At 43.4% G+C, this 27,473-nt stretch overlaps 1 protein-coding gene across 1 annotated transcript; it reads right to left on the reverse strand.

The window, feature by feature from the left end:
* Positions 1-10,414: 10,414 nt before the first annotated feature.
* Positions 10,415-23,134, reverse strand: cavin4a (caveolae associated protein 4a). Its single transcript, XM_028592446.1, has 2 exons — positions 22,507-23,134; positions 10,415-11,609 (listed from the first exon to the last, which is right to left on the reverse strand). The coding sequence occupies exons 1-2, from the start codon at positions 22,912-22,914 to the stop codon at positions 11,013-11,015; spliced, it is 1,005 nt and encodes a 334-aa protein (XP_028448247.1). The 5' UTR covers positions 22,915-23,134; the 3' UTR covers positions 10,415-11,012.
* Between the last annotated feature and the right edge of the window lie 4,339 nt (positions 23,135-27,473).

Below are 27,473 nucleotides of genomic sequence, written 5' to 3' on the forward strand. Positions count from 1 at the left end.
TGCGTCCCCCAGAGCAGGTTCGAAAAGCGTGAACTGTACAGGTTCAAACTTCGTGGCGTGTACACAAAATAAACGTCAAAATGGTGACCTGTAAACGTATCAATTAATCAAAATAACGTGACTATTTCACGACCTGGCGTGAGACCGAGTTGAGTGGGTACACATCTGTTATTAACCCCTAATACATGTAATACATTCCTGATCTGCTGCTACACTATGACCCACCCAGACCTCTCAGGTCATCTGGGACAGGTCTACTTGTTGTCCCCAGAGTCAGAACTAAACAGGGGGAAGCAGCGTTCATTTGTTATACTGAAGTGGCATTGATGACACTGTATGACACCCGATAACTGCTCTTTAATGTTTAATTTCTTATACTGCACTGTAACTTTTATTCGTGTATTTTATCTCTCAGTTCTTTAATTTCTTCATTTTTATCTGCTCTTTAATGTTTTAATTTGTTTTTTAATCATTTTTTAACTGCTCTTTAATGTTTTATGTAAAGCACTTTGAATTGCCCTGTTGTTGATATGTGCTATACAAAAAAAGCTGCCTTGCCTTGCCTAGGTTCGTTTTGCAACGGAATTGTCCTTTAACCGCATCCTACGCTCTTAATGTAAATGTAATTCAGCTGGCATTATCATTTCTGCTGTTGAAAATAAGTAGCTTTACAATTGCTATTTCAGGTACACAGGGTTGATTTCTCCAACGCTGACACTGCAGAAAATGCAGCGTGTTTTTCAAACTCTCTATACTTTGACTTTGATAGCTCTTTTTTTCGCTGTCTTGTAGCTGTCACAGTGGACAAAGAAGAAAACAGTACTACACCTCGACAAGCCCCAGTCTTGGCTTAACACGGATGATTTTTAAAAGAAGAAATTGGATTGGATTGTAACTGACACTTTTCCAGGTGACAAATGGAGTCAAACACACAAAAGAACAGAATCCAGTGCAGCAAATTCACTCCCGCTCTGCGCAACGAAATGTAAATGTAAACCTGTGAGAGTGTAAATGCGTGTTATGCTTGCTGAAAGAAGAGCTTTGACAAGTCAATTTCAGAGCAACGGAGACCTCGCAGGAAACATCTGCAGGTTATTCAAGTGTTTCTGGCACAGACGTCAACGCCAAAGTGTTCCCACACTGTAAGAGAAGATGAAAACGTGTTAATGAAACCGTGTGTCGTCTTCTCCTTCTCTGCACTGGAACCACCAGAGGCCGTTTCTTTTTCTACAGATTGCTTTGAGGAACTCCATTGTGCTCAGCTAATGCATAACAAACAGATGGAGCTGAGCGCAATCGCTCCAGAGTGGCGTCTCTATCTCTTTCTCGCTGCCGCTCTCTCTGAAATAAATCTAAATTATGGTTTCTGGCGTCAGCGCAGCCACGCAGGAGAAAGAAACACTGCAGACCAACGCAGTCATCATGTGGCTGAACGAGGGTACCCTGTCAGATGCGTGGCGGCCGCGTGGCGTTTTCTATGTCTTTGCACACCAGGAACGTGTCTGACGCGGCGCTGCTACGTGATTTGGATCACCCTTGTTCAACATATGGGGAGAGAATTGTGGAAATGTACTGCCCTCAAGCAGTAGTATACTTCATGTTAAACATAAATATATACTGATTTGATTACAGTTACAGTTTAAATGACATTTATATCTGCATTTATGTCAAAACCTAGAGACTTTCAAACATCAAAATGTCATTTATTAATATTTGTGCGTGTCATAATGACATATAAACATCTTTTCGTATTCTATTTTGCCTGGAAACGCTTCCAACACGGTTGCGTGTCGCATGAAAAATAGGCGTTGGTCCTATTTCTAGCAGACACGAGTTTTCGGGGCCACGCCTGAGACGTGCGTGTCACGCAGGCAGTGTGCACGCTCTAACCTGTTAACATGGGAGCCGAAATAAACACGGACCCGCCACGCAGCTGACACGCTCGCGACACGCTCGCGCCACACTCGCGCCACGCAGCCAGTGTGCAGGAGGCCTTGGTCATTTGTTCAAGCAGCAATTGCGACCTACATTTCCAGTGGTGGTGCCCTTTAGTGGCTCCAGTAATTTTGATGGGAGCAAAGCAGGAAGTAAGGTGTCAAAGTATTAGAGCGCCAAGTTCCGTGTAAAAGGGCTAACAGGACTTTTATACTGGGTCAAAATTAAATGGCAAGTTTTTTTTAACTTTTAACAAATGGAGCTACATCACGTTCTGCATCACGTGTGTAAACGGAAGAAAGTGAAGTCTGATTTTTAACCCAAACCACCATCTTTTTCTTAACTTAACTAAGTAGTTTTGGTGCCGCACAAGACAATTGTGATTGAATGCATCTGTGGTGTAGCCAGACGTTACCAGAGACGGTTTAGAACCGAGATGCCCCCAACTTGAGCTAGTTTCCTGTCTTTGTGTCCCGTGGGCTCCACCACGGCCACGCCTCTTTAAGAAACTAGCGGCAGGTCCTGAGTGTTTGATTCCAACGGGAGAAGTGAACGTGATTATGAGCGATTCTTTCGCCCCATAGTCACCAAAGTAGATATTTGGGCCATTTCTCACATGCCACATACAGTAATCTCCGCGATTCTAAATATATCTTCTAGCTGTGTAAATATCTAACGTTATCAATAGAACATACTAATAAATGATTGAAATATACGTGACGTTCACCACATGTTAAAACGAGGCCACGCCCCCTTTAGGAGACAGGAAGTGTGGACCGTTTCATACCACTGGCGATGCTTGAAATACGGTATCCAGGGCCGGCCCTAGACTTTTGGGGGCCCTCAGCAGGACCACTGCACAGGACCAATTTGTGTATTGTAAATATTAGTTTAAGCATTAATAATGTACAAATACGCATTTAAAGACTAATGTGAGACCTATTAGCAGCAACACTATCTTTAAATAGACTGGCTCTGTTATGAGCTCTATTGTGGGACATTTCAAGCGCTCTTGGGGGCTCTCTGGTAGCCACGGGGCCCTAAGCAGCCGCTTAGTTTGCTTATGGGTCGGGCCAGCTCTGGCACTATCTTTAGTATAAAGGATCCTTTTTTGGGGGGGAATGTCTGCCTTTATTTGATAGGAAAGCTGAGATATTAAAGGGGAGAGAAAGGGGGGAAGACATGCAGGAAAACCGTCACAGGTCGGATTTGAACCCTGGACCCTTATGCGTTGAGGCATAAGCCTCTGAATATGTGCGCCCGTTCTACCAACATAGCTATCCTGGCCCCGTATAAAGGATCTTTGACCTTACTCCACAGCGCTGTGGAGAACCTGAAGCATAAACACTATACACAATACTTCTTCTAGGACTACTCAGATCTTTCAGAATATTGCTCTGGAGTGTAATGGAAAATGTTGTAGTTATGAATTATGCTTACTTGAAACAAGAACACAAGAACACTGTTGTATTGAAAAAGGTTGCTAAGAGCAAACGGAAACTATTTTTATTATATTTAATCGCATCAGCATCTGCATAACAGACACAGCTTGTTCTGTGGTTCAACCTAAGGTCATGAAGACGGCATGTTCAGGCTGGACGGCTGCGAGACATTATCACATTTTCACACCCAGACACAAGCGCGCTTAGACGGTTCCTGTTTTTTAAAAGGTTCAACTTATGACCATGTGGGTGCTTCCTCTTTGAGTGTTGCTCTTTCTGTGTATAAAGGATGCTAACGTTCTGCAGGTACTCTGAGAGCTCTGCACTCTGCATTCTGCAGCAGCGCGGTGAAACCAGCTGTCCACTCTCAAGCAATAATACTTATGACTCTTCCACATTGCACTCTGATGTTTTGTGAAAGTTGTGTTGTGATTTTCCTCATTTTTTTTCTTATTAAAGACCTCTTTACTCACTCTGCACTCAGCATTTGATTTGCTGCTCGGACCACAGAGCGTCTTTCATCGTCCCTCATCTCTACGAGGTTTATGTTATGTTTATGCTGTGTTTGTTTCAGGGTTGATAAATTTACACTTGACAAACGGGCGCGGAGTTCTCCGGCCAGACGAGAAGACGAGTCCAAATGTGAATTCCCTCCGGAGCGAAAGCAGAATGATTGATATTTCATTTAGACGCTGAGGCCGGGCGGAGAAGCCAATCTGCGGGACTCTGCTGACTCAGTTACGTGATTGTGTTTTTGCTCTAGCCGACATCACGTTAATTTAAGCGGCAGATGAATGAGATCAGGGGGAGATAGCGACAGAGAGGAGAGATGATCTGAGCCTCTGTCGCCGTTGGGGGGGACACACACAATTTGAGATGCTAGTGATACAACCAGACGTCTCTGAAAAGATAAGGAAGAATCAAAGGGTCAGACCTTGACGGAAATGATAATTACAATTAAAGTTATATAAACGATAACAGTCAGTGCTACTTTATTGTCCGATATTTAGCTAATGAAGTAGGATTAAGTTCTAATTTAAACAGGATCCATACTGTAAATTCTGTAAAGAGATTAATGACAATTTGATTAGGTATGATTGAGAATGTAGTTTTGTCTTTTTGTGGTTTTATTTATTATGGCTTTGGGCAGGAGGCGATACGACTGAGAACACCGAGGCAGAACAGGTCGAAGAAGAAGGAATCAATCAATGGTCTAATTAACGAGCTCACAGTCGGGCACGAGAAAGAAGTCCAAATAAGCAAACAAATCTAGAGGAGAGAGAGGCAGATATAGATAGTAAACCAGGGTTTTAGCTGTTTCAGACTGGTGCTTTTGGGGTTGGGGTGGGGTGGGGGGTGGCATTACTGGTCCGCATACAGAAAAGACAATGAGTCTATGTTACCTTATTTGACAGAAATCTATGTTTTTAGTCCACACTACTTTTGTAGGCAGCGTTTTGGTTCCAAAAAGCAGCCGAGAGAGTCTTTTGTTGCTATAACAACAGCTACTGCTACAGTATGCTAGAGCGCTATGTGGAGCGGTGCTAATGTTAGACAAAACACAGTGGTGGAGCAAGCCGGAGAAAGAACAGAGAGAGAGAGAGAGAGAGAGAGAGAGAGAGAGAGAGAGAGGTGCTAATGTTAGATAAAACAAAGTGGTGGAGCAAGCTAGAGAAAGAACAGAGAGAGAGAGAGAGAGAGAGAGAGAGAGAGGTGCTAACGTTAGGTAAAACAAAGTGGTGGAGCGAGCTAGAGAAAGAACAGAGAGAGAGGGAGAGAGAGAGGAGCTAACATTAAATAAAAAAAGGGGTGGAGCGAGCTAGAGAAAGAACAGAGAGAGAGAGAGAGAGAGAGAGAGAGAGATGCTAACGTTAGATAAAACAAAGTGGTGGAGCGAGCAACGGGCATGGCCATTGGTCACCTAGTATACACCTGGCTGCGTCATATGAGGAGGCATCAATCATTTTCATTTTGGCCACATACACAATATCAGCGAGCGGCAACGTAATACAAGACAGAAGTTCTCCACTGTGCACTGAAGAAGAGGGAACACAGGGCCTCCTGCACATGTTGCAACAAAACTGTACTCTGTCTTGACTGTCTCTCATTTGGACTCGGACTGGTCTTGGACTGCAGGGGCGGATCTAGAAAAATATTTATGGGGTGGCAAGAGGGGGGCATGAATTTTTGAGGGGTGGCAACATATGGTAGACGTATATATACTGAATTTAATCACAGTTATCACAGTTAGATGAGAAATAGTATGTACACACTACAAAAGGGCACAGGCTGCCAATTACAAACTCATACAGACAAACTTCATCTCATGCAATCAATGTCCTGCATTTGAGATGACCAATGACATACAATGTGATCACACTTAATAGGAGATAGAAGTATGTAAGGGACTTTATCACAGGAAAGGCATTAAGGTAAGACCCAGGCGATGAGTGGCAGATGTGTGAGAGGGGAAGCAAACTGTTTTTGACTGACTGCAGTCGGACTTTGGAGATTTGCGCTTGTAAATTGTCAAATTGGCCATAACTTTTAATTTGTTGCTGCCAACTGGGGTGGCAAGGCTTTCTTTTAGGGTGGCATTTGCCACCCTATGCCACCCCCGTTAGATCCGCCCCTGTTTGGACTTGACAAAAGTGGTCTTGACTACATCATTGCTTCCACCAAGTTTAATGAAAAGCAGGCCTGTAGTTTTCTGTAATCCTGCAGACAGACGAACAAAAAAAAACAGACAAACGGAACCGAAAACATAACAATTTTGGCGGAAGGTAATACATATAAAAACACCGAAAACTTGAATCCCAACGTACAAATTCATTAAGGTTTCATGAGAACTTTATTTATACAAAAACAGAATGATTAACGTCCGGTGCTGCTCATAAAGTACAGGCCAAAACAACAACAACAGGTCCTCAATCAGCTGTTTCTTTTCATTGTGAAATGTTAAAACTGGATCGAGATGATTGTAAAAAATTACAACGAAAAACAAAAACTTTTGTAATCGAAAATTACAAAAAGGAGAAATATATGCAGTAGATGAAACCTTGTTCAGAGTGTATTTCTCAGAATTAGACACTGTGCTAATATATCGCAGCATTATGAATAGAGTTAAGCTGCTACAGGAGATGTGAGGAGTATCTGAACATCCTGATATAATCCTGATGAAAGCTGTAACCTCACTAAGCACTGAACTTCAAAAGAAACTATGAATATCAAGCAGCAAAAACTGGACAAAAAAAAAGACTAAAACATTCATACGCCAAAAATCCAGCAGTGCTCAAAAAGCTTTGAAGCTGCCAACACCTCATCTCTGAGCGCCTGAAATCCACTACGTTCACTTCCAGAAAAGTAATTACAGTCTGAAATACTAGCAAGCTTTGTATCAGGACTAGTTATAAGGGACTGTGATGCTATAAAGTTCATGCAAAGCTTTTATTAATTTCATCACTGGCTGCTCAATCAATGGTGCCTATGTTCCCACAGCCCTATTTTCCCACAGTCCTATGTTCCCACAGCCCTATGTTCACACAGCCCTATGTTCACACAGCCCTATGTTCCTACAGTCCTATGTTCACACAGCCCTATGTTTACACAACCCTATGTTCACACAGCCGTATGTTTCCACATTTCTAAGATTTCTTTTCAAAATTAGGCCCTATGTTCCCAAATTTCCTTTTCATAAATTTGTATCAGATTTTATCCCCCTAACCCTAAAAAATGTTGTGGGATGATAGGGCTTAAATTGAACGGAAATGTAGGAAAATGTCCTACAAATGTGGAAACCATTGGGCTGTGGGACCATTGGGCTGTGGGAACATAGCGCTGTGGGACCATTGGGCTGTGGGAACATAGGGCTGTGGGAACATTGGGCTGTGGGAGCATAGGGCTGTGGGAACATAGGGCTGTGGGAACATTGGGCTGTGGGAACATAGGGCTGTGGAACATAGGGCTGTGGGACCATAGGGCTGTGGGACCATTGGGCTGTGGGAACATAGGGCTGTGGGAACATAGGGAACATAGGGCTGTGGAAACATAGGGAACATAGGGCTGTGGGAACGTAGGGCTGTGGGAACATAGGGCTGTGGGAACATAGGGCTGTGGGAACATTGGGCTGTGGGAACATAGGGCTGTGGAACATAGGGCTGTGGGACCATAGGGCTGTGGGACCATTGGGCTGTGGGAACATAGGGCTGTGGGAACATAAGGCTGTGGGACCATTGGGCTGTGGGACCATTGGGCTGTGGGAACATAGGGCTGTGGGAACATAGGGCTGTGGGACCATTGGGCTGTGGGACCATTGGGCTGTGGGAACATAGGGCTGTGGGAACATAGGGCTGTGGGATTATTGGGCTGTGGGACCATTGGGCTGTGGGAACATAAGGCTGTGGGACCATTGGGCTGTGGGAACATAGGCCTGTGGGAACATAGGGCTGTGGGACCATTGGGCTGTGGGAACATAGAGCTGTGGTACCATTGGGCTGTGGGAACATTGGGCTGTGGGAGCATAGGGCTGTGGGAACATAGGGCTGTGGGAGCATAGGGCTGTGGGAACATAGGGCTGTGGGAACATTGGGCTGTGGGAACATAGGGCTGTGGAACATAGGGCTGTGGGACCATAGGGCTGTGGGACCATTGGGCTGGGGGAACATAGGGCTGTGGGACCATTGGGCTGAGCCCGCTCAATCATACTTATAGCTGCACTGGACAAAGATTTGTTGTTTGGCCGAGCTTTAGTCACCAAAACCCACCAAACTTTTATTTAAATTAAGTTTCCAAAGATACCTAGACCAGAAATCTAGACGCACCCTAGCGGCAGCAAATGTAGTTAGCAGCCAGGGACAGTCTAGCAACTCTCCGTTGGCTTGCGAGCTGGAAAAACCAAACTCTAGTCAGGCCAATCACATCGTGTATAGTGTCGGTGGGCGTGGCTTAACATAATGACGGCAGAGTTGCGACGGTTACGCGTGAATTGGGTCTGGCTTGTCAGGCTACAAGATACCAACTGTCAGGATGAATTTTGGGGGAAACATGTTTAAAATGTATGAAGGAGACTTGTTTTGCCAGTATTTTTTGGCGAAAAAAGGCACGAAATACTGTCAGTTTTTGTTTAAGAAGTTCAATTTTAATTGCGTTATTGCACATATAAAAATATATGTTTTGAGACGTTAAACACATTAAATCACGTTGGTGGGACAGATACAACACTCAACGCTGACTGGATCAGGTAAAACTAAACCAAAAATCAGCTAGCACCAACACGACTTCCAGGTAAATGAAAGCAGTGAAACAAAATGGCAATTAAATGTGATTAACACCCGTATAATTGAGGTAACTACACTGTAATTTAATGCTAATTTTGTAACTGCTAACTATATTTCCCACCCCAATGACAACACTTCGTCATACCTAAACGACAGAGCTAGGTCAAACACCAATGACTTCCAAAATTACATGTATAACCGTTCTGTTTAATGTTGTTTTTTAAAGGTGGCCTATTTAACTTAATGGTTGCTGTTTTAAACAGAGTTAGCGTTGTGAAACTGAACTACTTAAATGTAGGCAACAAAAAATACTGTTTAGGGTTAGGAAAAAATCAAAAATCAAATCAATCATAGATTGGCTTCAAATATACTGAACAAAATTATAAACGCAACACTTTTGTTATTGCCCCCCTTTTTCATGAGCTGAACTCAAAGATCTAAGACTTTTTCTATGTACACAAAAGGCCTATTTCTCTCAAATATTGTTCATAAATCTGTCTAAATCCTTTGCCAAGATAATCCACCCACCTCACAGGTGTGGCAGATCAAGATGCTGATTAGACAGCATGATTATTGCACAGGTGTGCCTTAGGCTGGACACAATAATGTGCAGTCTGTGTTAAGGTTATGGTAAGGGTTCATCCGTGAAGAGAACACCTCTCCAAAGTGCCAGACACCATCAAATGTGAGCATTTGCCAACTCAAGTCGGTTACGATGACGAACTGCAGTCAGGTCGAGAGAAAAGAGAGAGAGAGAGAGAGAGAGAGGGAGAGGGAGAGAGAGAGATATATATATATATATATAGAGAGAGAGAGAGAGAGAGAGAGAGAGAGAGAGAGAGATGAACTCTAACACCGGTCACCGTTCTCCTGGGTGAAAGTCTTGTTTGTTTGATCTATTCACCACACTGACCTTCCTTCCTACGCGGATTTTGGGGCTCTTATACTCCGCACAATGCTTCCTCATTTGTTCCTTGGATTGCCAAGCCCTCAGGAAGAGCGCTCAGACTTGCAGCCAATTATTTTCCCCAGTGGCCACCTGCAGTATTGCAACGGAAAATCTCCCTGTGGCCCAAAAAGGATTTTTCCCGTAGGCCACCATTGTAAAAGAGACGTCGGTTAAACTGCTGCCAGGACACCTCCAACTGCAAACTAGGTTGGTTATAACTCTTGCTATGCCGTTGATTTTTTTATATTTGAAAAACGTTCCCTCAAGCCGAGAAAAGCGATTTAAAAACATGTGACATCACCACAATGTAAAGCCTCTGGGCCAGCGGCAGAAACATTTCTGCACATATTCACCGGGCCGCATATCACAAAAGTAAGAAGCTTAGATAATTTTTAGGTCGTATGTGCCAGGCGAGCAGCTCCACTGAACTAAATATAGGAACCATTTTGGGATCCGGTATCCAGTTCATATAATACATCCATGGTTTGCTCCCGCAATAATTATTACGGCCACCAGAGGTCACCGCTAAACAACAAACATAAATATGGGTTGTTATAATCGACCTATACGGCCGCTTTTTTGGAGTGGAAAAGTCTTCTTTATTACAAACTTTCTGGCCCTGATCTTTTAATTTAGTTCATTTATTCCACATGATGTAATGTAATGAATACTGGGTAATGAAGTCCCAAATCTTAGTGGAAATTCTTCGCCTGGTGCAGCTTTAATGTCTATCTAAGCAATCACTTTTTTAAGCACCTCAAAGTTAACTTTATCTCCTTCCTACTATTTTGCAAACAGAAACCAGTCTGCCGTTGAATCCATGTTATTTTATTTTCTTTACCAGGCGTCTCAGAGACCAGCTGAGTCCTGCACCGTTCAAATTTCGACTCCCCAGTGTTGGCAGTATGTACAACATTATATGTACATCCAGATAAAAGATCAATTCACAAACTTCAGATCAACATTCATCATCCTTTATCAACCATTTCTTTTCCTTCCAGCCATCTGGTGCCACCTTGGTGACCAATCCCAACACAACCCCGGTAACAATCTCACATCTCTGACATTTTTGAGACTCACAAATTAGTCAACAAATTCTAAAACAGCGTTTGTTTCTTAGCATTTGAAATAAAGATTTGCACATTCATGTCAAGTTGTTTAAATGATATAATTGCTGAAAATGTCAACAGACAAAATCTGACAGAGTGACTTGAATCAACACCCTGAAATAGATTTGATAAATAACCAGTTCGGATGAGTTCTGATTCTTCCGTTTGAATAAATCCTAGCGAATAAAAATAAAAAATGTCCATCAATGTTGACCAATCACAGACCCTCTCTCTAAATCCTCGGCATTACGAGCTTTCCGCGGCGTCCCGCCTCCTCTTCATGTCTGATCTGATGTCTGATCTACTTCCTGTAATCCTCGTCTTCTATCCGGGTGGCGCCGGCTTCCTCCACTGGCCCTTCTCTCTTGGTTTCCATCGCGACCTCGGTGTAGGCGAGTGGCTTCTCCTCGGCTGGAGCGTCGATGTGGAGCTCGGCTTCGGCCTCCGCTCCGGCCTCGGCGCCCTCCTGGCCCTCGGCGACGGCTCTCTCCTTCTTCAACTTGATGCGGAAGGTCTCTCTGGTCGGAGCTTTCTTGGCGATGTTCTCCTTCAGGCGCTCGCCGGACTGCTTCAGTCGCTCGCCAGCTTGGTGCATCTTTTCCCTCCGCTCGTTGGGCATGACCTTCTCGCCCAGGTTGTGGAACTTGGTGCCCAGGTTGCCTTTGGTTTTGCTCATCTTCTCCTTGGAGAATGCGGCCTTCAGGCTCTCTGTGCTCTTCACGACTGATTTCTTGATGCGGGCGGCCCGTGAGGGGTCGGCCTCCTCCACGCTCAGGTACTCCTCGTCGGAGGAGAGGTCTCCAGGGACATCGTAGGAGTCGGGTTCAATCTCCAGCCCGTCCAGGCCGGATCCTTTGGAAGATTTAGTGACGGCCACAGATGGGATCTCGGTCTCACCCTGCAGAGAGGAACAAAGAAAGGACACAAACAGTCAGGGCAACAGATTAACTGGTCCAGAGAGAAACAACCTAGACAGTAAGGAGAATAAAACCATCAGACAATCAGACCTAGGTATGCACCCCATTAATAGTCTGGATCAGGGGTCAACAACGTTTTTGAAACTGAGAGCTACTTCATGGGTATTGAGTCATACGAAGGGCTACCAGTTTGATACACTCTTCTGAAATAACAAATGTGCTCAGTTTGCCTTTAGTTATATATGATTATTAATGATGCTCATCTATGTGAAGACACTGATCATGTTAATGATTTCTCACAATAATTATCAACAATGACTTAACAAGGTGGGAAACAGATAATATCAATATTCAATTTTCATTTTTAGAACAGGCCTGAGGGCTACTCATGTGGTCCATGGGGGCTACCTGGTGCCTGCAGGCACCGTGTTGGTGACCCCTGCTCTGGATCAATGGAAGTCGATTTCCGGGACTAAGCCTGACACACAGAGATGAAACACAGACACAGAGATGAAACTGAAATTCATCTGAAGAGAGAAGATGATTTAAAACAGTTGAGTTCTGCTTGATTTCTAGGGGGGCTTTTTACACCTGCCTTATGTAGTTTGGTTGAATCGCACTAGAGTTCATATCTCACTCTGATGCGCGCCAAAAAGTGGACCAAACAAGCGTACCGAGACCTCCTGGAAGAGTTGGTTTCGGTACCATTTCAAACTTACTCTGAAGCGGTTCGTTTGTCGGGAGAATGTTATCCGACCTCGAACAGACCAAACTGCTGGAAAAAACGCATTTTTGGACTAAACCAGCTGCCATACACAAACAAAAAGTGTTGTGTGAAAAGGGATCAATCGGCTAATAAATGCTACAATGTATTATTTTTTTGACCTTGGTCCGTACCGAATGAACTGAACTACAGATATACAGCACCCTCAATCTCGGCACAGTTTCATCTGCATCTGATTTTCTCTTTAAAGATTGTATCCCACTGATTAGTTAATAAAATATCACACTGCACATGTTGGCGTTTATTTCCATATGGACCTAACACTGTACGGGACACACAGACATAAAACCGATATCCGCCTTCTCATCTGTCTCTTCGATCCATTAACGGATTAATAGTCATGTTGCTCGTTGATGCAGGCCGAGACAGAAAACATGATATTCCTCCTGAGAGAGAGTCGTCAGCTTCTGAAAACACTGGCATCTTCATGAGATCAAGTTTTCCTATTTTTACAGATGAGGAGTAAGTGAGACTCCTTCAAACAGGAAGCTGCAGGCAGCAACACAAGATGGATGCCAATAATAATGGTTTTAGCTTTTATTTTCAAACAGGACACAAACGACCTATGTGGGCGTTTTCCGGGGTAGGACAGTCTCTTAATTTCCCCTCGTTTAGGCAGATTTGTGATTCTGAGCGACAGGATAACTGTGTTGGTCTGCAAAGTTTGAATGCAGGACTTTAGCGTTACGTTTAGCTGTGTAGTAGTTTCTCTATGACCTTGGCAGGATGAGTAGCAGTCTTATCCAATCCATTCTCACTCCCAACACGTAAAATACGGACGCTTGGTCAGTGGCTCTCAGCGTCAGATACAACACAAAAATCACCCTTCAGTGTCTGTATGGAACGCACCAGGCGGAGCAGCAGCTCCGTGGCGCTGTAAGATGACGTAGTATTAAGAGAGACAATGGTAGTGAGTAGTTTGAAAGACCGAAAAGCCACGTTGGAAGGTTGGTTGGGTGGATGGGTCAAACAATAAAGGACTTTCACCCAGGAGACCAGGATTTGTGTCCCATTGTTGTCCCGCGTGTCACTGAAACGCTCATTTTGTAACTCCACCCACCATCTTTTCCTAAACCTAAATGTCCCGTTCTTGTGGCGCATGTCAGTTCAACGTATGTCCCGACCCGTAGCGTCAAAAAGTGACGCCAAGAGTCCCGACCAAGCGCGTTTAGACATGACGCCAAAGGGCTAGACGCGAGTCCCGAGAGCGTCAAAAAGTGACGCCAAGAGTCCATACCAAGCGCGTTTACATCTGATGCTAAAGGAGACTTTTAGCGTCAACAACAAACGCCAAAGGCACCTGAACAAGTGTCCGTATTTGACGCGATGGGAGTGAGAATGTGTTGCCTGTTCAGAGTTTAAAATATCTTTCTATTGTTAAACTTTTAACATTCTCTTCCATGGAGAGAGACGAGAGTGTTAAAGTGTTAAATCAAACTGTCTTCTCTCTCTCTCTCTCTCTCTCTCTCTCTCTCTCTCTCTCTCTCTCTCTCTCTCTCTCTCTCTCTCTCTCTCTCTCTCCATCTCCTCTTCTTCCATCACCATTTGACGTTATTAATACATGACTCGACCCACATTCCCTGCCGGTGTAATTGTTGTGTCACTCTCAGTGTCCGGACGCGCTCTGATGACTCCTCCCTGATTAATGAGTGTGATCGTTGCAGGTGGCCGCGGTTTAATTAGGATTAATTAGCTTTCACATCCAAAGTCACCTGTAGGGCGCAGCAGGTGGAGCAGGTCCAGGAGGAGGGTTTGTTTAAATCAGCCAACAAAGAAACATTCAGAAACATTGAGGAACAGATGACGAGGAAAAAAAATAAATAAAAATTATGTGTCACAGTATTACCTCGACCACTCAACCTGGCTCCTTACCAGGACGCAAATTTACGAATCCTACTATGGCCACGCCAACACCCGCCCTTCAATCACTACTATTGGCCAGGCGTCCATGCTTGCGCAAGGTAATGCAACATCATTTGAATAGGTCCCATCCCCTGATCAATCAGCTATCCTAACCTTAAAGGAATACGCCATAGTTTGTTGAAATAGGGCTTATCACGGTCTCCCCTGGCTGTAGATAGGAGGCTTTTTTTGTCTCAGTGCAAGTAATTAGGTTGTTTTTTTGTCTTTTGTTGGCTCACTTTTACTCACAACATGCTAACCGGCAACATAGGATTCCATTCACTATGCTAAGCTAACTAGCGGCGGCGCTGCCGGTGTTGCACCGGACTAAAACAATGCATGCATAAAAAATGCGTTGGCCCACCTATCTACAGCTAGGGGAGACCGTGATAAGACCTATTTCAACAAACGGTGGCGTTAATAATAAGGGGAGCGTTTATTCGGGGGAGGACAGTTACCAAACTCAACTCAGAGAAGGGGATGAAAAACTGTCATCTAAAAAGTAAATAAAGCTGTCAGACAACGCAATCAAATTTACCTCTGAGATGTAAAAGTATAAAGGAGCAGAAAATTAAAAAAAAAATGCTTAAAGGTCCCATGGCATGAAAATGTCACTTTATGAGGTTTTTTAACATTAATATGAGTTCCCCTATCCTGCTTGTGGTCCCCCAGTGGCTAGAAATGGTGATAGGTGTAAACCAAGTCCTGGGTATCCTGCTCTGCCTTTGAGAAAATGAAAGCTCAGATGGACCAATCAGGAATCTTCTCCTTATGAGGTCATAAGGAGCAAGGTTACCTGCCATTTCTCTGCTTTGCCCGCCCAGAGAATTTGGCCCACCCATGAGAGAGAGACATCATGGCTTTCAAACGAGAAAAGTGGCAGTTGGTCAAGGCCACACCCCCACCCTCCACCTTGCCCCCCCCACTCTCCTCCTCAATAGCTACAGACACAGAAATGGCACATACTAAGGAAAGCTCATTGTGGGACTGGCTCTAGTGGCTGTAATTCTGCACCAAAGCTGAATTTCGGGAAAGAGACTTCAGATACAGTATTAGGAGACCACTAAGGTCTATATAAAAGAGACTTCAGATACAGTATTAGGGGACCACTAAGGTCTATATAAAAGAGACTTCAGATACAGTATTAGGGGACCACTAAGGTCTATATAAAAGAGACTTCAGATACAGTATTAGGGGACCACTAAGGTCTATATAAAAGAGACTTCAGATACAGTATTAGGGGACCACTAAGGTCTATATAAAAGAGACTTCAGATATAGTATTAGGGGACCACTAAGGTCTATATAAAAGAATCCAAAGAGCACCATGTCATGGGACCTTAGTAACGTACACTTATTTTTACCTACGTACAGTACGTTTAAAAGAACTTAGTCAGAAAGTGTCACACTGTTGTGTACACATAATATTGCAGGAATATTATTTTCAAAAATTTCTAAATTGTTCCCCTGCAACCTATGCAAGACTTGTAGTCAGTCACTTGAGTCAGTATTGCCACCTTGCAATGTTTCGGACTGTCTGCTCGACCTAATTGCATTTAAACATACTACATTTATACACCAAAACCTACAGTAGGCCTAGAACATTGTATGTTATTTCAGAAGTGAAAGAATGGCTTTTGTTGTGGACTTGCTTTACCCTGAGCTCGGCTGATTCGCGAGATTGACTGAACCACGCGAGAACTCACGAGTCATCGACAACTCATGAGTTCTCGAGTGAGTCCCACGGTCTGCGAGATTGCAATGTTTCTGGCTCTGAGTCTGCGGGTCGTGAAGTTCCTATAACCTGTCTCTCTGCTCACTCAGTCGCTTGAGTTGACTTGTGGAGTTGTGGTTGCCTACGAAATTGTAAGTTACAAAGCTTTTGGCGGCTACGATGGCTAGGACTAGTAGTAGCTAATGTTGCAAGAGGTTTTTGTGTGGCGCTGTTATCACTTTAGATTGAATTGTAGTAGGACTCAACCAGTGTTTCCTTTAGGTGTTTTTTTAGCAGTGGGGGCCGGTCTGTCCAAACAACAACCCGACTCGGAAGAAAGCGAACGTTTTGATAATAAAGTACATCAACACAACAGTATGTGGAGTTAAACTGGACAGGCCCAATAAGCTCTGAATATTTCTACTTTTTGTTAAATTGCAATGGCAGGGCATTATGTCGGCAGGATAATTTAAAAAGGCAACCGCGTTTACATTGTGCATCTGCCCAATTTCTGATACCGTGGTGGCAGAAATGTTGCCATGGCGGGCCGCCATTACAAAATCAACATAGAGGAAACACTGCTCAACTGGTCCTAGTTAATGATACTAGAGACTCTTGATTCAAAGTCGATTTAAAGACTCAGGTGAAAGATCCGAGTGAATCACGACTCAAACAGCCTTAAAGTAAAGTAAAGTAAAAGTTATGTAAAGGCTCTCTGTTAGCTGGCTGACCTCTTCTTTTAAATGTGTTTATGCCTAATGGAAGTGTAACTCATGAACTAAAACCTATTAACTGCACACTGTCCTCTAACGTCTGGAGTTGTGAACAGCAGCAGAGGCAGAGAGAGAGAGAGAGAGAGAGAGAGAGAGAGAGAGAGAGAGAGACATTTATCTTTTTCTTATTACCGCCCCGGCCTTCATTATTCAGCCTCTGGCGACGAGCGTCTCTAACCGACCGCCTGTTGCTTCCTGGGTAAATGACCGCAGCTGAAGCTCTATATTAGGACATGGACGGAGGCCTCAGAATAACCGACAGCGCATCAGTCATGAGGAAACTCAACACTGCGACTGTCTCCTCTGCAGGCGGGACGGAGAGAAAAGCCAGACTGAGTTAAACGTGGACTCAGAGATCATAAATACAAAGACAGAGGAAGTAGCTGTTGTATATTTGGAGACATGTGCCACCCTGCGGTGACTAAACCAGAGACGGTTTAGAACCGAGACGCCCCGACTCAGAGTAGTTTCCTGTAGCTGTGTCACGTGGGCTCCGCCACGGCCACGGCCACGGCCACGGCCACGGCCACGCCACGCCACGGCTCTTTAGGAGGACAGTTTCTTAGACTACGTTTCCACGTGGTCGGCTATTTTAATAAACGGACATTTCAACCTCTCCGTTTTCAAAAATAACATCGTGCACAGCTGTCAGTTTTCAGAAAAGTGTTCGTTTACACGTACCCGTGTATATATGCAGCCAAGAGCTCGCCAGACCTGTAGGTGGCGGTGTAAACGAGAAGCTCAAGCCCACGTTAGCCAATCAGAATCCCTAAAAATAGCAACAACAGCAACTAATTACTTCCTCTTTCTCTCTCTCTCGGCTGCCTGAACCTCCGTTTGTCTCAGTTTACGTGCAAACGAAGATTTCAAAAATCTCCACTCTGGCCGGGGGTTTTAGAAAGACTCGCTTTCAGAGGAGCATTCTCCGTTTGCGTGTAAACGAAGGGTACAAACGAAGGGAAATGTCTCCGGTTGTAAAAAATGTACGTGTAAACAGGGTCTTTTTAAAAACGACCCTGTTTACATAGGCCTAAAACAGGTTTTTTAAGGGGCGGTCCTTGCAGCAGCAGGTCCGGATGATTGACACCCTCTCTCCCTCTCTCTCTCTCTCTCTCTCTCTCTCTCTCTCTCTCTCTCTCTCCTCTCTCTCTCTCTCTCTCTCTCCCTCTCCCTCTCCCTCTCTCTCTCTCCTCTCTCTCTCTTTCTCTCTCTCTCTCTCTTTATCTCTCTCTCCCTCTCCCTCTCTCTCTCTCTCCATCTCTCTCTCTCTCTCTCTCTCTCTCTCTCTCTCTCTCTCTCTCTCTCTCCCCCTCTCTCTCTCTCGCTCCCTCTCCCCCTGTCAGACTCTGCTAACAGAGCGGATGAATGCTGCGATCCCAGAATAGATCTCTGTGTCATGGAGCCACAGCAGCTGTTAGCAGCACATAGCGGCCCGGTTACTATTCTCAAGTCTGGACATAACGAGGACCACATCTCCCTCTGATTACTGACGGCTGAATGTATATATATATATACATATATATATATATACATATATGTGTGTGTGTGTGTGTGTATAATGTGCAGAGCCAAACGTGAAGACGAGTGTTTGTCTAAGGCAGTGGTTCTCAAACTTTTTTCAATAATGTACCTCCCATTTGAATTGTGTTTTTAAGCCAAGTACCCCCTGACCAGCGATAGATTTACTTAACAACATCAAAAAAACTGCAAAAAACTGCAAAAAGTGGGTAGAAAGAAGGAAGTAAGGCAAGAATAGGTGGAAAGTAGTATCAAAAACTTAGAAAACAGCCACAAAAACGTAAAAAGCGACAGACAAAAACACACAGTAGAAAGAAGGAAGTAAGTGACAAAAACCTTGAAAAAGGCGCAATTGTTTTTTGAAAGTGACAAAAACTTCGACAAACTTGGCGAAAAAAAGAACACAGTAGAAAAAAGGAAGGATGGAAGGAAGGAAGGCAAGAACAGGTCAAAAATAGTGACAAAAAGCGTCAAAAACTTAAAAGAAAATGACAAACTTCAAAAACTGCAACCAAAAGTGCACACGCACCCTCTGCAGTCCCATTTGAGAAACACTGGTCTAAGAGCGAAAAGCCTCAGGAATTACTAAAAATGCATCTAACATTTTAGTTTATTTTCTAATCTGAAAAGCCCCTGAATGTTTCTGATTGAACTTCCGACTCCATCCTCCTCTCTTTCGGACCAAAGCTGCTCTCGTTCAGCCTGCAGCGAGTCTTTGATCACCGTTAAAAGAGCTCAGAGAAGCGTCTGTTTTTCGGTCCAGCTGCTTCCACAGAAAATCCCCGAGCACGCCAATTGAATGGCATCATAAAGTCTGTCCATCTCCGTGACAACGTACGGCCTCCTCAATCAACACGAGGGCTTCAAAGTGTTCTCGCTGTCTTTGCACGTTGAGAGTACGAATCATATGCGCTGTTTGGAAATAAGACACCTTGTGTAAAAAAGTAATCTAACATCTTTCTTTTTTTGTTTTTTTTATGATTACTTTTCCTTTGCTCTCTTTATTTTCTCCCCTCATTTAATATTTTTCTTCTGTCCCTTTTTCATAGACTACATGTTTATTATTTTCTATTTTCTATAATATGCTACCTATCGTTGGGTTATTTTAGGGAACCCAACATGCCAAGTCCCCCTGAGGGGTTTCTGTTTATTTTGACTTAGTGTTTTGTAAATGTACCATTGTTGTTGTTTTCTGTGCTAAATTCATAAATCATATATTATTGTTCTTCAACCCTTCACGTTAAGAGACGACTCAACGGCAGGTCCATACACACTTTTTGTGAATGTGTTAACTGGCACGCGACATGTGACAATCTAACATCTAATGTAGCAACAATCCACGCGACTAACTTTATACACTCATAGCTAAATCTGCGTGCGTGCATTTGGACATGATCTTGGTAAGCAATTTGATAACATTGTAGTAAATATTTTCAGTGCATCAAAAAGCATGCTGGTAAAGATGCCAGCAGATAGGCTAATCCAGCACAAATTAATGCATAAAAAGTTACCAAAATGAAAAACTGCAAAAAAGTCAAATTTTTGTAAAAAAAAAAAGAAAAGAACCCCCTTCCACTAGGATGGCTACGGGCCTGAACAGTGGTGTGAAACTTCCAGCTTATGACCTCATGCTGTGTAAGTTGAGACAATGGTACCCTGCCCGGTCTCATGGCAGTTCGTGATGGTACCCAGGTGTCATTCAGGTCAGTGTCCATCATAACCCTTTCCAGGCAGAGCAGTACTTCAACTTTGTGCCTTATGATGAGACAACATAGACCTTTTTCACAGAAGACATGTTGACATGTCATAATAGGAAAAGCACAGGTGTGTTCAAAACCATTAATGATGGCTGCATTCCACTTAGGAGAGGTCCTGGTATTGTGCATGCTGACTCACTGAAATATCTCACTGGGACACTTGATGGAACTGAGCCATCGTTAAGGTTATCAATTTCAGCTGTGCTGTTCCTACTATGACAAGTCCAAATGTCTGCCTTGAAAAAGGTCCATATCATCCCACCGCGTAAAGTACGGACACTTGGGCATGTGTCGTTGGCGTTGTTATTGACGGTAAAGGTCCACTTTAGCGTCATATCTAAATATCTTGGTCAGGACTCTTGCCGTCACTTTAGGCGTGGTGGGTCGGGATGTACGTTTAACTGACATGTGGCACAACAAATGGGTTAGCTTTAGGAAAAGATGGTGGGTGGGGTTACAAAATGAACGTTTTCAGTGCGACGCGGGACAAGAATGGGACATGAACCCCCCGGTCTCCTGGGTGAAAGTCCTGTGTTGTTTGACCCCATCCACCCCCACAACCAACCTCCCTACGCGGCATTACGGTCTTTCATACTACTCTCTGCCGTTGTCGCTCTTAAATAAAAGAACGTTGAAAAAAATGTCAAAAGAATCAAGCAAAAATCAACAAAAACACTTGGAAAAAAGTGACAAAAAACACAGAGAAGAGCGACAACAACAAAAAAGTTGTTGCCCTTGCAATATCTTTATTTACACTGAAGGTTGAGCTAAACGTAACGCCTGAGTTTAAATACTTGAGAGTTGGGACGACATGACACATCGATAACACATCGTGGTTAAACTGCACTGCCTGCCTAGATTCTTTCCTCAATTGAGTTGTTCATTAAATACGTCTGTGTAATTCATCAAGGTCTCCCGAAGCTTCTTCACGTAAGTGAAATGAGCTCTGCTTTTCCTGAGTTTTTCCTTAACAAACGGGAACATTTGTTCATGCAAATGTGGATTTTTAGACACTCAAATGCGTGTTTTCAGATTAACGATAACCGGCGAATCATCCTGTTTTCACCTGATCTGATTGAGGTTGTTTGCACTTTGCATGAGAGAGTGTGCCCTCTCAACATAACGAGGAAGCTTTTCCATAAATTGTCAGAGTTTCAGAGTTGAGGGCTCTTCAGCGTTGAACTAAAGCACTCTTAATTTTCTTCGCATCCCCATTCGCCCCTGTCACTGTGTCCACCGCTTAATGAATTGAGACAGAGCTCATTACAGTTAAGATCTGGCACACCGAGTTCGTGCTGCCTGATTTAATGAATTCTACTTTTCCTTTTCATACTTAACTTAATTATGCTCCAGTTGCTCTTAAAAGGAAACCTGGACCGGACGCTGGAGCTGCCCTGCCACAGAATCCAATGACATCTTGTGTTGGCTGACTTCAGATTATTATTTGAGTTTTAAAAGTGTTCTTTCTTAAACTGTCCTCACTGCTAAAAGCCCCAATAACAATTTTCTCAATCAGCGTTTTCACTGCGAGCGATATTTTCCTGATAAAGCACACAACTTTCTGCCAAAGTTGCAAACAATCGTGTTTATCGACCCAATCAAAATGCTTGTTTCCAATACCTTCCGGCTAGAAACCTCCAGCGTCCCCACTGGTCACCTTTTCACTTCTGTTCAATCTTTAGAAACCCAGAAACACCGACCATCTTGACATCTCGAACAGCAACGAATTCTCAAATTTAAAACACTAAAACCAGTGGTGAAGTCTACGTGATACGCAGGTGTATGCAGTATACCCACTAAAAAAGCTCCAGGATTTCCATATACCCACTTATAAATGCGCAATGACCTAACAACATGCTTTCCTTTATAATTATGGTATATTTTGAATTGTCATCTGTGTTTTTCTTCTTCACAAAATTAAGGTATTTCCACTGTAAAAGTGTATCAAAATGCAGGAAATGAAGTCTTTGACACTTAAATGTCCCCCCCCCCAGGCCCATCATGGCCCATATATATAGGCCCATACATATACAGTACAGTATACCCACTACAATACATTAGACTACATCACTGACTAAAACCCACAAATGCATTCATACCATTAAAGGTTTGACAAAATTGCTGCGACTGACCGATCGATTAATTGAGTAACGAATTGAAAAATACTTCTTAAAGTTGTTGAAAGAACTTGAATGACTCCTCTGTCAATTATAACTCTCTTCGGTTTAGAAACCCAGAAACATAAACCATGTCCATTTTCCATCTTCCATCTTCATCCAACTATTTTTGTTATCACTTATACCAAAAATAGACTGCAGGACCCCAGGAAGAAAAGCTTCTAGCTCACGCTGAAGTTAATGGGGATCCAAATAAAACAGACCAACAAACAAACCTTGCCATCTTGAACACTTAGATCCGAGCCTGTGCTTACCTGGTAGATGACGACGCGGAACTTGTTGCGGGTGAGCAGCTCGTCCTGCGTGGTTTCCACCTTCTTGACGCGAACGTTTTGTTTCTCGACGCGCGCCCGGACCTCCTTGACGTTGGCGCTGACCTTGCGAGTCTTCTGCAGGAGCTTCTCCACCGTGCCGCTGGTGTCCGTGTGGTCCTTGGCCAGCTTCATGACGTCGCCCTGGATGGTCTTGATGTTGGTCTCCAGGTCCAGCTGACGCTCCTCCATGCGCTGCTGGCAGGACTGCACGTTGTCAATGATGCCGGCCACGCGCTCCAGCAGAGACAGGATGGTCAGGGCGCTGATGGGGTTCCCATCGGCGTCCTCTACGCCGATGATCTCCAGCTTCTCCTGGACGCCTGCCGTACGATACTTGTGCTGATCCATTGCAGGGTTTCGATGATTAGGAGATGTTTCCCTTTGAATTTGATTGAAACTTAATTAAAAAGTTACTAAGTGTGTTTCAGTTTGGGGAATGGGGACCAGGACCAGTGGACTCGCCAGCAAGGAGACCGGAAAGTGGTAACACCCAACCGCTGTGACCAAACTCAGGTCTGGGGACAGGAGAGAGAAGAAACTCCACCTACCCTCTTTTAAAAAGGCTTCAGGATCTAAAGGGAATCTGAATTCAGCCCTCATCGGGATGTAGGCCAAGCGTAAACTCAGAGGGGAGCGGCAATGCTCACACAAACCCCCCCCTGACTAAAAATAAAAAATCTTTGTAAGGTGACACTCTGACATTTTGGGAAGTGGCAAAGCAGAGGGTGATGGAAACCCCCCGACCAAGTCCTGCTCTGCTTTGTTACAGCCAAACACTGATTCATAATTTTCCGTTATTTGCGCGTGGGTTTTTTAGGCTAGCAGCTGTGCAACATGTTCATCAACAGCAGCTTAGGAGTAATTCTGCAGCACTGTAGAGACCAATGCAAATACACCACAGTTGTCTAGTGTGATTACACAGTGCTGGAATGTTTTTTTGGGGGGGATTAAACATCGCAGCGCTGCCCTTTTTACTTTCCCTTGGGCAGAAGAGTCCAAACATTGACTGTGACTGAGATCTAAAGCTCTGACAGTTTCAGAGCGCAGAGGAGTGTCAAAATTACTAACACCCACTGATCTGAACAGCCACTGCACAGAAAGATTGAGCCTGATGTGTGCTAAGTGCAGTAGGCTATTAAAAAGGCAGTCAAAAGCTAAAATAGCAAACATGATCAAAACAGCAATAAAAAAAGCTGTAATCGTAAAAAAAAAATCACACCCATCCCCTCAAATAATCTTTGAGTCAACCGTAATCACACATGCACACAGGATCCTGAAAGATCCTTCACACATTCTCTTCACGTAATACGAACTCCTCCCATCTGGCAGACGCTATAGAGCCAGTAGGTGCAAAAGCAACCGCCTTAAGCTCTCATATGTCCCTACATCGATAGCACTACTGAACAAACAACCAGTCCAGTCCAGTCCTCATCACTATATATCACTATATATATGTGCTGGCCTTAACCAATGTTAACCTTAACCAATAACCTGTGTATGTTTACTCACTATGTCCAATTCCTATATTCACACTTTGCATTTATTTATTATGCATAACTAACTTATTATGGGGCACATGCAATACTTTACTATATCATGGCCTGTGCAATATCCTCTCAACTAGTGGATGGTCTTATTTTTTTTTTGCTTGTCCTAAAGCACATTGTTGTCTTGTTATATATTGTTATGCACTTACTGTCTGTTGCTGTCTGGTGCTTGTGTTTGTCTGCAGCTTTTGTCAGCGCTTCTCTTTGCCCAAGACAAATTTCCCTATTTTATCTTATTGATGGGTGGTAAATTTGTTTGTTTTTTTGGACCTTATTTTCCCATGTGTTTGTGTCTAAGTGCTTGATGGGAACAACAATCTTTAGAATTGGTCCAGTATTAAGTGAGACAAAAGAACCTGCATTGTCACGTTAATGGGCAATTAAGCACCTCCAAATTTAAATGGAGTCTGGTGGGTTTGGTGATTGGGATTTTGGGGCTGTTTCATGTTAAACAAAAAGGTCTATCTCTGTAGGGATCCTTTCCCTAATGTTGTCAGACACTTAGAATAATAATCTGAGTTTGTCAGCGGCAAAAAATGAACTTCTAGTGGACGCCAACTGGCGCTAAACATTTATCCTGTAGGGTTACATTTCAGCCTGGTTCACGGCTGCTGATTACAGCGTTCTCGCTCAATACTGGACAAATTTAAAAAGATTTTTGTTCACATTAGTCACTTAGATATCTAAACATTTGAAAGTAGGGCCCAGGTTGAAACAATACCGACATTACCCTTTAATATGCTCTATTCAGTGGAGCGATTCATCGTTGCTCCTGAGCTCACATAAACTAGCTTTGTGACCTTTTAATAACAATGTGTTGAAAAATATTTCTTGTCCATAAATACACACATGAACGGGTTAAAAATAACACAGGCCTACACTTACAGCCGCCCCCCTAAAGTCTGCAAGGATTAACTTTCGTGACTTGCTCCCAAGCAGTAATGGGTCAGTCCCAAAGAGCGCATTGAGAACGTATGTTCTCCTTGCATTTTCCTCGTAGAACCGTTTTTAGTCGCCTACAAACAGCCAGTAGACAAACTGTACAGACGCAAAAGTCGGATAGAAGATAAGTACAAAGGCTCTGCAGATTTTAAACAAATTAAACACAAAAAACACTTAATACATTACCATGACAAGCAGAAAACAGTTCACTGTCAATTCCGCTTGGATCTGTTGATAATATATGAAAATATTGTGTCTTAATGCGTTATATCTTCTAATTTACGGTCATGAGTCACTCATGTGTTCATAAACCAATACATGTTTGTTTTAAGTTAACCAACAAACTAAATTAACCTTCTTAACACTTGTAATTTAGCCACGCTCAGTACTACTCATTTGATTTAATTTGCATATCTTAAAGCGCCCATATATGCTCATTTTCAGGTTCATAATTGTATTTTGAGGTTGTACAAGAATAGGTTTACATTGTTTAATTTTCAAAAACCATCATATTTTTGTTGTACTGGACATTGCTGCAGCTCCTCTTTTCACCCTGTGTTCAAGTCTGTTTTAGCTACAGAGTGAGACCTCTTTTCTTCTGTACTATATTTGATTGCACTCGCACATGCTCAGTAGCTCAGATCGTAGATCATGTCAGCTAGCTCCATAGACAGTAAAAGAAAGGCTGTTTCTCCAACTTCAGTCAGTTCCAAGGCAGGATTAGACATGGAAGTAGTTCTTTTGGAGATTATGGTGAACTTGTGTGTGTTGTAGCAGTGCTTTGCCATTGTGAACGAGGTAGCATGCTAGCGCTAGCATGCTAACAGTTGCGGTTAGCCAGCTCGTTTCAGCTAGTGACGTAGAAAGCCGTGCAGATTTTGACCAGCTCACCCGGAGACTGAAGGCAGGACACATTGAGAAACCGTATCTCACTCAGAACACCATGGATGGTCTTTTTTCAAAGTTTGTATGTGTGTGGAAGCACCAGAGACACAAACTAACACATTTATTTCATAATATGGGCACTTTAAACTTGTAAACTCGTGGTTCTTAGAGCTTCAGATTCTGTGGAGCCTCCAACGGGAATTGATAGATACCCTTAGAATCTGGAATTCCTTACCTACTAAACTCAAACTGGATCCTGAATGGGATAATTTTATACTATACAACTGAAACTGCTGAATAGGGAGCAGTCATGTAGTCATGAATGATCCGCTGCATCCTGTTTAATGTTGTTTTATTGTTTAGTCTATGGCTGTGTCTCATTCGGCATACTTCAGTCAGTACACTGCTAATGTGCACTGACCACTTACTGCCGTAGTGCCCACTTTCAATGGTTAGTGTTGTCCCAAAAGGAACACTTACTGTATGTTAGTACACTTACCGGAAATGACGAGCGGCATGAGCGTGACGAACGCTCATGTGAATACGATTTTCCAGCCCGCCAAAAATACGGGCTTTCCTGGATGCAAACGAGAAGCAGCCGGTTCGGCTCACCGCCTCTCAAAATCTGACGAAAATCTTTTAAACTGACTTTTGTCGATCAATGAAACAGACCGATTCAGCAACCGTACGGCCTATTTCTCGCTTAAAATGTTTTCAGAAACACGTTTCGGTGAACTATTTTCGTAATATACGAGATCGTATTCTGAACGAGCCGCCCATTATGGTACGCTTGAAATTCTCGAGGAGCCAGTCGACGTCCTTGGTCCCTCCCCTTTCTGCTTTGTAGTCAAGATGGCGTCAGTTTAGTGTGAGTAGTGTCTTTTTGACAATTTTTAGGGGGTCATCCTGGTACTTTCAGTGCACTGACTTTTTGCGTTATCTACACAATATACTTAACCCTTGTGTTGTCCTTCGGGTCACTGGGACCTGTTCAGTTTATTTGACGTTTTGTATTGGCCTTGAGTTGAGCTTTGGAACCCCGGTAACCATTGCGTACTATGTGATGACATTTCACGTAAACTGGTGGGGGCCTCGCCCTTCGGGATCCCAAGGCCCATCCTGCACTTGAACGCCTTAAATAAACTAAACAAGACCCCGTGACACCAACGACAATACATGGGTTAAAACTACGTGTTTGAAGTGTGCAAGTAGGAGGTTTGAGACACAGCCTATGTCTGGTATTATTTCGTCTTTATTTGTTGTTGTGTTCTGAGTTTTGCGTTTTAATGCATGTATCGATTGTTGAGTTTGTGTTCTGTACTGTCTGTTATGTATGTATTAAGTTTGAATATGTGTTATGTACTGTCTTCTACGTATGTGTTCTTTACTGTCTTCTACATATGTATTAACGTTTGAGTTTTGTACTGTCTGTTACGTATGTGTTGAGATTGTGTACTGTACTGTCTTCTACGTATGTGTTGAGTTGAATGTATTTTTAAAGACCCATCTAGGGACAGGCATTGCAAATTAGCT

The sequence above is a fragment of the Perca flavescens genome, chromosome 12 (genome assembly GCF_004354835.1).
Source record: "Perca flavescens isolate YP-PL-M2 chromosome 12, PFLA_1.0, whole genome shotgun sequence".
In the NCBI taxonomy this organism is placed as follows: Eukaryota; Metazoa; Chordata; class Actinopteri; order Perciformes; family Percidae; genus Perca; species Perca flavescens.

Bases quoted from the DNA above. Each gene is read 5' to 3' on its own strand.
- cavin4a (XM_028592446.1), bottom strand. From the start codon at position 22,914: ATGGATCAGCACAAGTATCGTACGGCAGGCGTCCAGGAGAAGCTGGAG. The intron at 11,610-22,506 runs GTAAGCACAGGC...TCCTCTCTGCAG, and splicing joins TCCGCGTCGTCATCTACCAG to GGTGAGACCGAGATCCCATC.